The sequence below is a fragment of the Heterodontus francisci genome, chromosome 7 (assembly GCF_036365525.1).
Source record: "Heterodontus francisci isolate sHetFra1 chromosome 7, sHetFra1.hap1, whole genome shotgun sequence".
In the NCBI taxonomy this organism is placed as follows: domain Eukaryota; kingdom Metazoa; phylum Chordata; class Chondrichthyes; order Heterodontiformes; family Heterodontidae; genus Heterodontus; species Heterodontus francisci.
In genome coordinates this window covers 91,918,725-91,935,483 of record NC_090377.1, presented here as the reverse complement: position 1 = coordinate 91,935,483, position 16,759 = coordinate 91,918,725, and the positions used below count along the sequence as shown (strand labels likewise).

The 16,759-nt window shown below is 42.9% G+C and overlaps 1 protein-coding gene across 2 annotated transcripts in view; it reads left to right on the top strand.

Moving 5' to 3' along the window:
• LOC137372151 (signal transducer and activator of transcription 4-like) overlaps window positions 1-16,759 on the top strand; it is a 107,007-nt gene that overhangs the window by 71,158 nt on the left and 19,090 nt on the right. For both annotated transcript variants that reach the window (XM_068035653.1, XM_068035652.1), the window contains 2 exons: window positions 272-370; window positions 7,149-7,284. In XM_068035653.1, coding sequence (XP_067891754.1) covers window positions 272-370; window positions 7,149-7,284 — 235 coding nt within the window. The remainder of the gene's footprint in view (window positions 1-271; window positions 371-7,148; window positions 7,285-16,759) is intronic.

Here is a 16,759-nt window from a genome sequence, read left to right as displayed (position 1 = left end):
CTGTAATTTTCCTTCCTGTTCAACCTTCTTAACTAGTTCTTGTCAATTCAGCTTTATGTTTACCACCTGCCACTAATTTAATGTCTGTCTCGTACTTCACAGATTGCTCTAGTAGTTAGTTTGCTGCAGTAACATTTTGGCAGAGCAAACTTTTTTTTTTGAAAAAGTTGCATTCTATAATAGAAACTTCATATTTCTCATAAAACACAAAACATGTGAACACTCAAGAGTTAACTTAATGCTTATGTTTGTCTTTGTTTTTAAATAACAGACCAGTTCTTTGCCTGTAGTGGTCATCTCCAACGTGAGTCAGCTGCCTAGTGGCTGGGCTTCTGTTATATGGTACAATATGTTAATGAATGATCTCAAGGTAAGTTAAGCTTCTTGTTTTTTTTTTCAGCCTAGAAATGAGAATAATGTATACATCAATCACTATCTATCTTAAGCATCTTAAAAACATACATCTTCACACATTTCCCATCAATGTTTTCTGTTATACGTTCATATGCCCACATTTATAATGGACACTGCCTATGTAAACTTATCATGCTGTAATTACATTCTTCAGCCAGTAGTGGCACTGTAGCACATCAGTTTTGCATCTTCCAGTGCCAGTGCACTGCAGAGAAGCTCCAACCAACTCTATTTCTCTGCTTCTCAAATTTTTAGAAGTTTATTATTTACCAGAACAATTAGTATTTCTTTAGTGCAGAAAATTGTATTTCTCAAAGGCTGAATGAAAAATGTCAAAGCCAAACAAGGATGAAGGGTCACTGACCCGAAACGTTAACTCTGCTTCTCTTTCCACAGATGCTGCCAGACCTGCTGAGTGATTACAGCATTTCTTGTTTTTATTTCAAGTTTCCAGCATCCGTAGTATTTTGCTTTTATTTAAGGAAAGACTGGGAGTGATCAAAAGCTCAATCCAAGAGGGAGCTTTAAGGAGGCTCTTAAATAGAGGGAGGCGAAAAGGCAGGCAAATAGCTACAGGGCAGATTAGTTAAAATAATTTCTCCAACAGTGACCTAGAGAAACCTATATTATTTAAAATAAACACTTCAGTGTATTTTAAATATCAGGGTTTCATTTAATTCATTCTCACTATGTGGACAGTTCTTGCAAGGCCCATACATAGTTTTTCCCAAGACATTGCTTGGAAACCTTGAACAAATATCCAGGCTCCCTGCTGTGCTTAGATTCCCTTGTTCTGGCACTCATACAATCCCCTTCTGCTGCTTGTCACTCTTACCCTCACCCAATACCAAGCAGCCATGCCCATCCCACCAAAGCTCAGGTGTCCTCAAGAAAACTTTATCTCCTTACTTTTTTCAGTGGCAGTCCGCAAACACCTCCCACTACTTCCTTATCTAGCAACCTCTGCCTGGTGCTGCCACATCCAAGTTGTTACCCTCCCATCATTGCCACATCCCCACTAACAATGCATTCATAACCTCTCTGCTAAAGGAAATAGGTCCTTCCTATCCACTCTACCACTCTATCTAGGCCCCTCAGAATTTTATACATCTCAATTTGTTCCAAATAAAACAAACCCAGCCTATCCAATCTTTGCTCATAGCTAAAATTCTTCATTCTCATAAATCTCTTCTGAACCTTCTCTGTGTTCACAGCCTTCCTGTAATAAAAATTTTCGCATCAAGATATCTTCACTGCTTTCCTCCGGCAGCCTCTGCACAAAACGACTTCTCATCCTCAGGGAATTCAGCTTGCATCTCAGCTCATCATGCTCTCTCTCCTGTGTTCACGGCCCTCTTATCCTCCCTAAATTTCTCTCTCCATGTAAACTGCCCAACCCATATTCATGGTAACCCCCTTGACCTTGCCATCTCATGTAGTCTTGCTAGTCCCATTGTATCAATCAAAGATAAGGCCATCCCTGATCACTTTCTTCTATCACTCACCATCTGCATTCCCCCTTCCACGCCTCAACCCTACCTCCTTCTGTATCCACCCCTGGAAGAAAGCTATCCTCCAATTCACTTATAGCTGCACTTTCAAAATCTCAATTCTCTAGCCTTTGGCTCTCCATTCACAACAACATTTCTGAACTACTGATTTGTACAACCGCACCCTCACCTCCACCTTTGGTGCCCTATTCCCCAATAAAACCGTGACTGTCTGAAAGGATATGGCAGACAACTGGTTTAGCCATTCACTGACCGATCTAGCTGAACCACATAAAACATATCGAGTCCTGCTCTAGTCTGCTAAAACTGCTGATTATTCCAGGATTGTCCTGGAATGCAAAGATAACCCTCGGCTTCTTTTCACTACAAACCATCTTCTTAAACCTCTGTCCGTTTCTTCCATCTTCATTTCCAATAATAATGAGGAGCTCATGGAGTTCTTTACCTCTAAGATCGAGACCATCCAATCAGCTGCCTCTGCTGCTTCCCTCCCTTCCATTAGCCCACCAGGCCACACTTCCTCTAAAGACCCCTCTACCCTAGTCCTGAACTTGCATCTTTCTCTAGTCTCTCTCCTATCTCCCTTCATGCCCTATCTGAGCTTATCTTGTCCATAAGTCCCAACTCCTGCTCCCTCAACCTTATTCCCATTAAACTGCTGATCACCTAACTTCCCCTCCTGGTCCCCATGTTAGCTAATATTAATGGTTCTCTCTGTCTAGGTGCTGTCCCTCTCTACTTTAAATCTGTCGTCATCACCACCCCCCCCTCCTCAAACAAAAAATCCCTTGATCCCACTGTACTTGCAAACTACCACCCCATTTGCAACCACCCTTTCCTCTCAAATCCTTGAGCATGTTGTCGCCTCCTAAGCCTATGCACATCTTTCCTGGAACTCCATGTTTGAATCCCTCAAATCAGATCTCCACTCCTGCCACAGTACCGAAACTTGAGGCGGTCCAAAACTCTGCTGCCCACGTCCTAACTCACAGCAAGTCCCGTTCACCTATCACCCCTATGCTCACTGAGCTACATTAGCTCTCAGCCTAGCAATGTCTTGATTTTAAAATTCTCATCCTTGTTTTCAAATCCTTCCATGGCCTCACACTCCCTATCTCTCTAATCTACTCCAGCCCTACAACCCTCCGAGATATCTGCGCTCGTCCAATTCTGGCCTCTTTGTGCATCCTCAATTTTAACTGCTCCAAATTGGTGGCAGGGCCTTCGGTTACCTGGGCCCTAAGCCCTGGAATTCCCTCTCTTCACCTCTCCATCTCTCTACCTTGCTTTCCTCCTTTAAGACGCTCTTTAAAACCTACCTCTATGACTAAGCTTTTGGTCATCTGCCCCAGTATCTCCTTATGTGACTGTGTGTGATATGACATTTTATACTGCTCCTGTGATGCACCTTGGGACATTTTATTATGTTAAAGGTGTTCTATAAACATAAGTTGTCATTGTAATGTAGTGACCAGAACTGTACACAGTACTCTTGTTGAGGTCTAACTAATGTTTTACAAATTCTGGCATAACCTCATTGCTGTTAACATTATTGGCCGAGGCCTGGAGTCTAGGTTTTCTGTATGCCTTCTTGACCACCTTATCTATCTGGCCTGCTACCTTCACAGATCTGTAGATGTACACTTCAAGTTCCTCCATTATTCTCTGCTTTTCAGAGTCCTGTCATTTATTGTGTATTCTTTTGCCTAGTTTGTCCTCCCCCATTGCATTACCTCACACTTCTCCAGATTAAATTACATTTGCCACTTCTCTGCCCACCTGACCAGTCCTGTGATATCTTCCTGCAGTCTACAACTTTCTTCTGCATTATCAACCACATCCCAATTTTCATATCATCATCTGCAAACGTCTTATTCACCCCCTTACATTTAAGTCTAATTCATTGATATAGCTCTCAGTTGCCTCATGGAGGTGATATTATCTAACAGTTTTTTAGCTCTTTCAAAGACCTGCTTGCAGGCCATAAGTCCCTTAACTGACTTGCTGTGCCAGGAGTCAGCAACCTGCCTCATTACCCTTAACACTGTTCTCTTACTGTTACTGTTGCCCTTAACACTGTTCTCTTACTCTTACTGTCCTCCTCCATTCATGTTCTTCAGTCCTAAAAAGGGACTTGCCTATCTTCACATTTCCAGTTCTAATCAAGATCTGCAAAGGAATATTGAACTTTTCTTTATCAATGGTAATAATTACTTCGTATTTCCAGCACTTTGGAAATGCTGCAAATCTGAACTAAAAACAGTTTTTATTTTTAATTAATATTAAGCAATTAAATAGAGGACAAATGAAGGTTGCAAGTGGAAAGTGAGGGCTATAAGAAGAATATTAAGGCACTTAATGTTAGTTAGTTGGCAGGCCTGATTTAAGAAAAACAGAATTTTAAGGGGAGCTGCTCTGCCTCATTTGAGAACAATGGCCTCTGTATTAACGCCCCCATGTCAAGTGGGCAACAGTCGGGGATTAATCGTTGTAAAGCGGGGAATGCATCTCCACCCATTTCACACTTTTACAGTAATGTGTCGCATGCCGTCTGAGAGTCCTGGCTTGGAGAGGGGGGACATTTTGGCCAAGAGTACTGTCTTGGAGATATGGGACACCTTCTTAATACATTTAAATCAGTCCACCACAGTGCAGTTGTGAGCCTGATTTAAATTTAACTGCTGCTTGCTGGATATCCCAGGGCCCAGAGGTGGGAGCTGCTGGCTCAAGAGGTAAATCCTTTTACAACACTCTGTGGGCTAGGTGGTGCAGGAGTTCTCCCCACCCCACCACCCTCTACTGGTCTCCCAAGGAAGCCTTCAGCCTTGCCTCTGCCAACCGTGGCCTCTCTCCCCTACTGCAATTTCAGACCTCTCCCCCAACCGCTCCCCCCAACTCCAACCCTGATCTGTAGGTCCCTCGCTCTTGCAATCTTGCCAATTTTGTCGGCTGCCAGGTAGAAAATCTAAGAAAAGAATTATAATGAGGTCCTGCTGTTAAATTGAGCTTGCCGGGTTTCCCCTGGATCCTTGCTGCCTCCCAGAAATATCAGGATAATGAGTTTTGTATTTTCACCACTGAAAATATTTATGTTAATTTGTATGTTCTCTGTGCAAATGCAAAAATATGAAACCCTGGTAAAGCCAATAGAAAAAGCCCAAAAAGAAACACCTTTCATTTGGTAATGATAAACAGCTCTTTTCTCCTAAATGATTTTGTTTCCCACGGTCCCGAGAACAAGGGGGCATGGGATAAAGCTCAGAACAGATATAACTACATAAAGTAGAAGATGGAAAATATTTTTAATGGATGCTCAGAGAGGCAATTTATGCTGATAACATTAGTAATTTTAAGAGGAAGTTGGACAGGCATTGCTGGGAATATAAATTGAGGTAAAAATGTACTGAGCTCTGTGTTCCGTTTTTGAATTCTGAGGCTCGCTAGATGCACTACAATTGTTTTTCATGTACATTCATGCATGTTGCTATGTTTAGTGGTAGTGTTTACATAGAAAAGGAAGGTAACTTCTATTTGTACCTTTATCTAAAAAAGAGCTGAATGTACATGATCTTAAATCTGCATCAAAACAATGTACAAACACTTGTAAACTGGGACCCTATTTAATCACGGGGCAAGGTGAAAGGTTTTACAAAAAGTGACACTTCCCACTCCAGAAAGGAAGACAACAGCCATAAATTTCTTTATACCCCAGTGAAAATTCTAAGTGAACATTTTCACTAATTTGCATTAATATCTTGGCTCCTGTTGGCTGAGAAATGGTTTCTAACATGGTGCCTCCTCCATAATAATTGCACTTTCTTACCTTCAAAATGATGAAATATTGATTTCATTCTAAATATTTCATTCTAAATTTCATTCACTAATATATTAACAAAAATCAGATAGCTTTAATGATGTTTCACATTAAAAATTTGAAATAAGCTTTTAGAAATGCTACTCTAGGTAACAAGATTTACAGTACATGTGCATAAATAATGCAGGAACTTCTAGCAACAGGAAAAGTCCATTAGGCCCAACCAAGCACGTGCCTTTTACAAAGATCAATCTTACCTACTTGTGTTCTCATCATATCCCTCAATGTCATATTGCTCCCCAGCAATGTAATCTTTAAAGTTAGTGCTCGGCCAGTTAGGAATAAAATCAGGAAGTACTTTTTCACAAAGAGGGTTGTGGTAATCTAGAACTCTCTACTCCAAAGGCTGTAGATGCTTGATTAATGAAAATTTTTAAGACTGAGAGTGCTAATTTTTTTGTTGGGTAAATGCATCGTGGGACATGGATCAATGGCAGGTAAATGGAATTGAAGTAAAGATCAGCCGTAGTCTGATGAAATGGTGGAACAGGCTTGATGGGCTGAAAGACATACTCCTGTTCCCATGTTCCGATTAACTCATTGACCTATTTATACTATCTGTAACAGTGGCCTTCCGTCGTAACTTATTCCACAACTCCATAAACTCCTTGGTTTAAAAAGTTCAGCTGACTTCCAATGTTGCTTCTACACTGCGCTGCTGTGTAGCAACCCAAAAGTTTCCGCGCAGGTTAAGCACAAATCAGTCCCTTTAAATTACCACGAATGCACAGCTGCACAAAAAAATTGAAAGGGGCCACGTATGTAAATAGCCCGTGCACTCCAAAACAAAAAAATTAGGGGGTACATTGCTGACTTTCCTTCTAACTCAACTTCTCAATTTGGGCTTGTCCTTGAATGCTTCATAATAGTGAATAATTTGCCTATATCAATTTTGCAAGTTTTCTCCATATTCTTGCTACCTGGAATTTTCTATGCTGCTCTGCACTTTCTCGAGAGTATTAACATCTATTCTCTGATTCGTTGACCAGAACTTCAGACGATACATTGGGGTCTGACCAATAACTTTTACAGCAATGACAGTGCATGCATTTTTACAAGAGACTTCAGTTAGATCAGTTTGATAACAGATAAACGGTATGGGAAAAAAAAAACTGCAAATGCTGGGAATTCCCTGCTAGCATATGTAAAGAAAGTAAGACAGATTAATGTTTTGGTCATAACCCTTCAACAAAAACTCTTTCAGTTCTGACAGAGGGTTACACAGGAAATGCTAACCTATCTTTTCTGTTGACTGATAGAGCTTCTGGGTATTTCCAGCGTATTCTGTCTTTAACCCAGTATATTGAGACAAGAGTTGGTAAGTTTGTTATGTATCTTGCATTTTGCAGAATTTGGCTTTGTTCACCAATCCTCCCACTGCCACTTGGAGTCAGCTTTCAGAAGTGCTGAGTTGGCAGTTCTCCTCTTATGTGGGACGAGGTTTGAATTCTGACCAGCTCAACATGTTAGCAGAGAAGCTGCTAGGTAGGTAAAAAAAAACTAACTGGATTTAGCTGACGCATCCTAATGCACATGAGAATTTCCGTGGTTAGAATCAGAAAAGAGAAACCGATGGGTTGAAACGTCAGGCTTCCCACGAAAATTGTGGGCAATGACTTAGTGCCTCGTTGCTGCTATGGCAATGTTTTCCTGGTCGGCAGGAGCTCCCCCACGCTCAGGCAGTAGGCCCATTTAAAACATTAATTGCAAACCCATGACACACTTAGGACCCCAATTGCTACTGTGGTTTGAACTGGGTGGCCCTTGTGCCTTTTTTCCATTGTAGGTTGGAGCATGCATAGTGCATGATCCACCCAGTGCATGGCTGAAGATCCCAAAATTTAATTTTTATGGGGCTGGGAGCGGCAGAATATCTCCCCACATCTCCAGGAAAGCATGCTGGGCCACTTCTGCTTCCCCCTATGTAATGTAATGTAGTGTAGTGGTGACATCATCTTTAAGAAACTGTACCTTTAAGAGACCCAGACAGTGATGCAACAGATGACATCATCAGACATTTGTAAGGAGAAGATGCCATTTTGAAAGGCACTCTCAACACATGGCTTGCAAAGAGCACACACCAGCGAGGAAAAGACCTGGATCTGAGATCATGCAATGTAGATAAGTAAGACAATAAATAGTGTTTGTTTTGAATCTGCAAATAAAGCCTATGGTTATCATTTATTGAAGACTTGAGAACACTACAATTTCTGGCGACGAGGAGAAAAAGAAATAAAGATGAGGCACAGAAGGATCCGAGGACAGAAAGCAAACATGGACAAAAAAAGTCGAGAGAAAATTGGGACTGGATCAGAGAGAAAACATGGACTGGAGTACAAAGAAAACCTGGGCTGGAACAGAACAAAAACGCTTTGTTTTTGCTTATATCTGGAACAATCACCACAACAACTGCCAGCCTTTACAGAGACAGACAGCAGCCCAGGGTCACACTGGCGCAAATGGCTAGCAAGATTCGAACACCTGATGGTGGCACTCAATATTAATGCAGCCCAAAGAAAGAGAGCGTTACTCCTACACTATGCTTGACCAAAAGTCGATGATATCTTCAATACGCTCACAGACACTGGAACTAATGATCATTATAAAGCAGGAAAGAATGCTCTAACAAGATATTTTCAATTGAAGGAAAATCCTCACTACGAAAGTTTTGTCTTCAGGCAAGCAAAACAAGATAAGTGTGAGACCCTTGACCACTACGTGACAAGACTCAGAAGTCTGAGCCAGAATTGCAACTTCACAGAGGTGGACAAAGAAAGCATCTCCTAGATCTTCATGACTTTCCAATCATCAAGACTAAGAAGGCAAGCTAGCTCTTGGATAGGGTGAATTGTTAAACTTGCAAAGGTTACTCAAGATTGGCAGAACGCTGGAAGCCAGCAAAAGATGAGTGGAAGTCTTAGAAGAGAAAGAGGCAAATTACATAAAATGAGAATCCCCTGAGGCCAGATCAGGATCATCGACAGAATCTGTGAATGCTACAAGAGGAAGGTTTCACCAGAGAAACACACCAAACACAATGGCACAGAGAAAACCCAGAGAGAGGTCCGAAACGCCTCAAGGAATAGTAAAGATAAAAAGCCTTCTGCAAGAGAAGATATGGTTCCCTGGAATTGACAAAATGGTAGGAGAAGCAGTAAGAGAATGAATACCATGCCAAGCAGCCACAAAAGAAGATAGAGAAGCCTGAACCACTGAGGATAACATCCTGGCCCGCGAGGTCCTAGAAGCAAGTGTCAGCTGATTATTTTAGTTCCTTTTCCCTCTGGTGAATACATTTTAGTTATAGTAGATGACTACAGCAGATATCCAGAGGTAGAAATAGTGACATGGACATTTGTAAGAGCAATTCTACCCAAATTTGATGCCGTATTCACATGACAAGGGATATCTGATACAGTAAGAACAGACAATGGCCCGGCACTTAACGATCATGAATTTGCTACCCATTTAGGATTCACCTATTGAAGAATCACACCCTTGTGACCAAGAGCGAATGGAGAGGTAGAACATTTTGATCACACCCTAATGAAAACCATACGAACAGCTCCTGCTGAAGGAAAGAGCTGGAAACAACACTTTAGATTTCTAAGAGCCTACAGGGCAACCCCTCATTTGACCACAAATATATCACCAAGTTTTGCTCTGAATGGAAGACAGATTAAGTGCGAACTGCCACTCACGTCCACTCAACTCGAATGGCCTCCTTCTGTGCCATTAATAACTCTGTGACCTAATGGCGCACGCTCAATGGAAAGCTTGAGGGATAGAGACAAGAGTCAAAAACAGAAGATAAAGATGCATGCAGACTAGCGGATGCACACAAAAGCTAGTGAGAAAAGGAGACAAAGACTTGGTTCGGCAAGAGAAAACATTGAAAATTAGCTCACCATTTGACCCAAGAGTATTTATTTATTTAGAGATACAGCACTGAAACAGGCCCTTCAGCCCACTGAGTCTGTGCCAACCAACAACCACCCATTTATGCTAACCCTACAGTAATCCCATATTCCCTACCACCTACCTACACTAGGGGCAATTTACAATGGCCAATTTACCTATCAACCTGCTCGTCTTTGGCTCTGGGAGAAAACCGGAGCACCCAGCGAAAACCCACGCGGTCACAGGGAGAACTTGCAAACTCTGCACAGGCAGTACCCAGAATCGAACCCAGGTCCCTGGAGCTGTGAGGCTGCGGTGCTAACCACTGCGCCACTGTGCTGCCCTACTTACAGTAGTTCAGAAAAAATGGAACTTGATCATAGCAAAGAGAGGAAACTACATTGTGAAGGGTAATGTAATCTTCCTTAAAAATGTCAATGCTGAAACAATTCCAGAAGAAAGTGATGAAGACAACTTCAATGACTTCACACCACAACTGTTCGAGAAGCAGCTCAGCCTAATCAAGCACAGCTGAGATTGATACTGCACGATCCATAGAAAAGATCATTGCGACCTCATTGATTACCTGTCTGATTTAATGACAATGTCATGCATCGATGATGAATAGAGCCAGATGGGAACAAAGTCTGGTTTCGAGGGTGATGTGCCTGAAACATCTCCCTTCCAAGTTTCAAACTTCAGTCCAGCCGAGTTTTGTTCAATAAGTAGCTAGAGTGTAATTGATAATCTTTGAAGAAAAAGGAGAAACTTTAATTGTAAAAGAAGTGGATAATGTAGTGGTGACTTCACCTTTAAGAAACTGTACCTTTAAGAGCCTAGGCCAGTAATGCAACCGATGACATCATCAGACATGGAGAAGACACCATTTTTAGAGGCACCACATGTACACACTGGACCTCTCTCTCCAGAAGCACCACCTCACCTTCTCTCAATGCTGTTCTACTCCACAGTTTCATTTCATCCTTCGTCTTATCCGACGCATTAACAAAAAACTTTTTTTCTTCCTTTCAGGCGTTAAGAAATGCAAACTCCAGCAACTGATGGGGACTAATGCCCCTCCAGATCCTTCTTCCCCTTCACTTCCCTTTGACCCCATCCCTTCTGATCTGAACCCTTGCCATGTATTCACTATACTCTCTGACCCTCCTCTCTCTGATGCTGAACATTCTGTACTCAGCAAAGGACTCAGTTTCATCTCCTTACGCCTTCACCTCAATGCATTTAGCGCTCGGCATGACATTGAGCTCTTCTTCAGTTGTCTTTACCTCCGGGCTCACTTCTTTGACCAGGAGTCCTCCCCCCAACCAGCAGACCCATTTACCAGCCTCCAGCATTCTCCCTCCACCTGCCCCCCTCCCTCTGGCTGATTACTCACTCTTGATCTTTACATTGAAAACTGTCGGCAAGACGTTGGCCCTCTCAATTTCTCTGCCCCCCTCATTCACTCTAACCTGTCTCCCTCTGAATTTGCTGCACTCCATTCTGTCAGGTCTAACCCCAACATTGTGATCAAACCTGCAGACAAGGGTGGTGCTGTTGTTGTCCGGCATACCAACTTCTACCTTGTAGAGGCTCAGTGCCAACTCTCAGACACTTCTTCTTACCTCCCCATAGACCATGACCCCACCACCAAACATCAGGCTACTGTCCACAGGACTGTCACTGACTTCATCTCCTCTGGAGATCTTCCCTCTACAGCTTCCAACCTCATAGTCCCGCAACCCCGAACAGCCCGCTTCTACCTCCTTCCCAAAATCCACAAACAGGACTGTCCTGACAGACTCATTGTTTCAGCCTGTTCCTGCCTCACTGAACTTATTTCTTCCTATCTTGACTCTATCTTCTCTCCCCTGGTCCAGTCTCTTCTCATCTACATCCGTGACTCTTCTGACATCGTACGTCATTTTGACAATTTCCAGTTTCCTGGCCTCAACCGCCTCCTCTTCACTATGGACATCCAATCTCTCTACACTTCCATCCCCCACCAGGATGGTTTGAGGGCTCTCCGCTTCTTTCTTGAACAGAGGCCCAACCAATCCCTATCCACCACCACTCTCCTCCACTTGGCTGAACTTGTTTTCACATTGAACAACTTCTCCTTCAACTCTACTCACTTCTAAAGTAAAAGGTGTTGCTATTGGTACCCGCATGGGTCCTAGTTATGCATGTCTTTTTGTGGGATATGTCGAACATTCCTTGGTCCAGTTCTACTCAGGCCCCCTCTCCCAACTCTTTTTCCGATTGATGACTGTATCGGTGCCATTTCCTGCTCCCACCCCGAACTGGAAAATTTTATCAACTTTGCTTCCAATTTCCACCCTTCTCTCACCTTTACATGGTCCATCTCCGACACTTCCTTACCTTTCCTCAACTTCTCTGGCTCCATCTCTGGGGATAGGCTGTCTACTAATATTCATTATAAGCCCACCAATTCCCACAGCTACCTTGACCACACCTCTTCACTGCCTGCCTCCTGTAAGGACTCCATTCCATTCTCCAAGTTTCTCCGACTCCAACGTATCTGCTCTGATGATGCACCCTTCCATGACAGCGGTTAACAGGGCCCTCAACCATGTCTGGCCCATTTCCTGCAACTCTATCCTCACCCCACTCCTCCCTCCCAGATCCGCAACAGGGTTCCCCTTGTCCTCACTTTCCAGCCCACTAGCCTGCACATCCAAAGGATCAATCCCCGCCATTTCCGTCACGTCCAGCGTGATGCCACTACCAAACGCATCTTCCCCTCCCTGCTCTGTCAGCATTCCAAAGGGATCGTTCCCTTCATGACACTCTGGTTCACTCCTCCATTACCCTCAACACCTCATCCCTTTCACACAGCACCTTCCCATGCAGTCACAGGAGGTGTAATACCTGCACTTTTACCTCTTCTCTCCTCACTATCCAAGGCTCCAAACATCCCATTCAGGTGAAGCAGCGATTTACTTCTACTACTTTCAATGTAGTATACTGTATTCGCTGCTCACAATGTGGTCTCCTCTACATTGGGGAGACCAAACGCAGATTGGGTGACCGCTTTGCGGAACACCTCTGCTCTGTCCGCAAGCAGGACCCCGAGCTTCCGGTTGCTTGCCATTTCAACACTCCCCCCTGCTCTCATGCCCACATATCTGTCCTGGGCTTGCTGCAGTGTTCCAGTGAACATCAATTCAAGCTCAAGGAACAGCATCTCATTTACCAATTAGGCAACCGGACTAAACATTGAGTTCAATCATTTCAGAGCATGACGGGCCCCCCTGTTTATTTTCAGTTATTTTTTTTCATTTTTCTTTTTATTTTATTTTGTTTTATTTCATCATTCATTTTTCTTACCATGTGCCTGCCCACTGTTTTTTTTCATGTTTGTGCTTTGGGCCAGGGCTCTTCATTTTTCTGTCCATTTTCTGTCCCTCTCTGCACTAACGCTTTATCTTTCAACATACCATTTGCCTTTGCTCCATGACCTTCTGGTCAATTATTCTCTGTGACCTGTCCGATCAACACTTTCACTTTTGTTATCTCTTGCCACACCCCTGCTTTATTTGCTTAAAACCTATTACATTTCTAACCTTTGCCAGTTCTGATGAAGGGTCACTGACCTGAAACGTTAACTCTGCTTCTTTCTCCACAGATGCTGCCAGACCTGCTGAGTATTTCCAGTATTTCTTGTTTTTAATTCAGATTTCCAGCATCTGTAGTATCTTGCTTTTATTTATATTTATTTTGAGATGCATACTCAATGTATGGCTTGTAAAGAACATGCACGCACGCACACATACACACACACCAGTCAGGAAAAGAGCTGGACCTGAGTTCATGCAATGTAGATAGGTAAGGCAATAAATAGTGTTTGTGTTGAATCCAATTTGGGGCAGCACAGTGGCGCAGTGGTTAGCACCGCAGCCTCACAGCTCCAGCGACCCGGGTTCAATTCTGGGTCCTGCCTGTGTGGAGTTTGCAAGTTCTCCCTGTGTTTGCGTGGGTTTCCTCCGGGTGCTCCGGTTTCCTCCCACATGCCAAAGACTTGCAGGTTGATAGGTAAATTGGCCATTAGCAATTGCCTCTAGTGTAGGTAGGTGGTAGGGAAATATAGGGACAGGTGGGGATGTGGTAGGAATATGGGATTAGTGTAGCATTAGTATAAATGGGTGGTTGATGGTCGGCACAGACTCGGTGGGCCGAAGGGCCTGTTTCAGTGCTGTATCTCTAAACTAAACTAAACTAAATTAAATATAAAGCCTGCAGTTATCATTTAGTGAACAGTTAAGAACACAGCACTACACCCTACCTTTTACTTACTTCCTTCCCTGGAGGCCAGGCTTCCGAATATTGCAACCACCTCAAGCAGGCAGGCTGACCCAGGGTCCAGGTTAAAATTGCCCTGAGATTTCTTGGGGAGCACACCTTCAATCATCTACTAATGAAGGCCCATGCGGGAGGGAAAGATGCTGAGGATGTAGCTAGTAATACCCATCCTTTTATTTTAGTGCCATACTTTATAAAGAGAGTTGTAAGCATTTATTCTTTAACTTAAATCTTTTCCTTTCAAAGTTGCTTTGCTGCTTTTAGCTCCAGAATTTTTGATAAAATTTTCTTCATTTTTGACAGCTGATTTCACATTTTTTTTTACTTCAGTTCAGGAAGCAATAAAACCCAAGTGTCCAGTTATAAACTTACATTTGAATGTGCAGCTTCATTGAAAGATTGATGAACAAATACCACCTGCTGTACTGACCAATGTACTACACCCTAAAATGAGTATTAGATCAACTGTCAAAAGTTGGAAATGCAATGCTCACAAAGGAGGCAATGGGAACCAAAAAAATGCCTTCAAGAGAAAAGATAAATCTCCATCTGCAATACAAAGCAGAAACATGTTAATATTCTTTATTTTAAATTAGTCAGAGAGTAAATGATGGGGCATGTAGAATAACAGTGATAGGTGATCTTTTAAATTAATTTCTGAGTATTTATTGTCCAATGAATATATGGCATTCTTCTTCCCCCAAATACTTAACCTTCATAATAAACTAATGGCTACTTCCCATTAATTCTCCCTACCCCTTGCCACAAGATTCCTGGTCTCTGCTCACAGAGGTGGGAGGGGTAGATACTCTAAGGCAACACCATCACCTGTCCCTAAAATTGGTTATATTGGTCTGGCAACAAGTAAAGGACAAATTACATCAGTTGGGGGAGTCAGTGTTCCTCCAATTGCAGCATCTTTGCTGGGTACAGGGCACTGGGTATGTTGATGTAAATAACAGGTAAGAGTACTTCAAGAATATAACACATTGGCCAGAATTTTTCATTGGGCGGAGGGGCCCTGTCCACCACCCGAAAAGTTGGTGGCGAGCCCACCTCTGCTTAGCTTGTGTATCCAGACCGGATTTTATGCTCCCCAGCACTTAATTGGTCTTGGGCGCAACTTCCACCTCATTGAGGCAGGAAGTCCCGCCTAATGGAGCCAGCCAATCAGCAGGCCAGCAGCTCAGTCCCAGCAGCGCCACCGGGAGCAGTGGCCACTGCTGGGACTACACCCAGCTTCAGGAGGAAGATGAAGGACGGCCCCAGAAAAAAGGTAAGTTTTTGGAGTCTTGCTGGGGACAATCGGTCAGGCCCCAGCGAGCTGAGAGGGATGGGTGGTGTGTTGTGCATTGGGGGCGGTTGGGGCTTTGGGGGCGGCCCTCTGTGGGGCACAGGATGCCCACAAGAAGGCGCCTAGTTTCAACAGGCGTGCTTTCTGAGGTCTCAGCCACCCGCCAGCCAAGGGTAAAATGCCCGTGGCGGTGGGCGGAGGCCCTTAAGTGCCAGTTAATTGGCCATTTAAGGGTTGATTGGCCCGGAGCGAGCAGGTGGTTTCTCGCCACAGCCACCCTGCGTAAATTTGCATCAGAGGCAGGAGCGTGTCGGGAAGGGCATCCCAACCTCCCACTCCATTTTCACAGATCTTGATTCTTTACAAATTCCACAGCATTTGTGTAGAACAAACAGATTGCTAAAATGTTCTTTGAGTGCAAGGCGCATGACATTTAATAAAAGGGTTGACTGATATCTGAACTTAAACGCATGGCTATTGATTGCAATATTCCACTTCATAGATGCATGTGTTCCGCTGTTAGGTGGCACATGACTAACCATTTTGTGTACACTAAATCTTTCCACTTATTTATTCACTGATAATCTATAGAACTGAAAATCAAACTTTTTCTATAACAGATGGTCAATCTGCAATGGCAGTTTTGTGGCAAGTTGAAAACCTTCCCCTATGGCTACTTTTACGAAAATCTCTCAGCAATCACATCACAAAGTATGCTCCTTGAATGATGGTTTTTGACAACTAGTGAATTAGTCATGTTTGAATTTGTTGGTTTGACCGTCTAAGCTCTTTATTCTTATATCAAAATGTTCCATATGAGTGCACTTTAAGCTATGCTTGGTTTATTTTGGTTAAAATAGTTCATCTTCCTTGACTTCAGTTATATGTAGGAAAGAAAGATTGTTCACTGAAGGACTTTCCCAACAATATTTCATATTCATACACACATTCTTGGCTGTCGACCAAGTAACATAACAACTCAGGTCTACTGTACTGTCATATATGCTCCTCACCTCTCTCTTGTAAATGTATAGAAATTTGTCATTTCACTTGCATGCATGAAAAGTACTTAATTTTAGCACAACTCCCGACAAGGGAATTGTTGATTACCATCTCGGGGGCTGCCTGAAAAATGATGAAAAATTGTCCAATAAAGAAGGCTGAGTTTGTAGCTGTTCCAAAGTTATTGTTTGACTGATTTTCCATTGCAAAAATGATAAACTCATACTTGTGAACAGCAGCTGAGGAAATTGTCTATGTTTTTACATGAAAGCTAGCTTTCAGTGAATTCAACTATACATATTTTTGGCAGAGATTCTAAAGCAAGTTAATACTTGTTTTGTGGTAAACCTCCATCAACAGGTGGATTGGAAAATAGTCTTTTGAAAGCAACATTTCTTTTTCTGAGCTTGTTTGACTGGTTTGCCTAAAAACATTTATGTG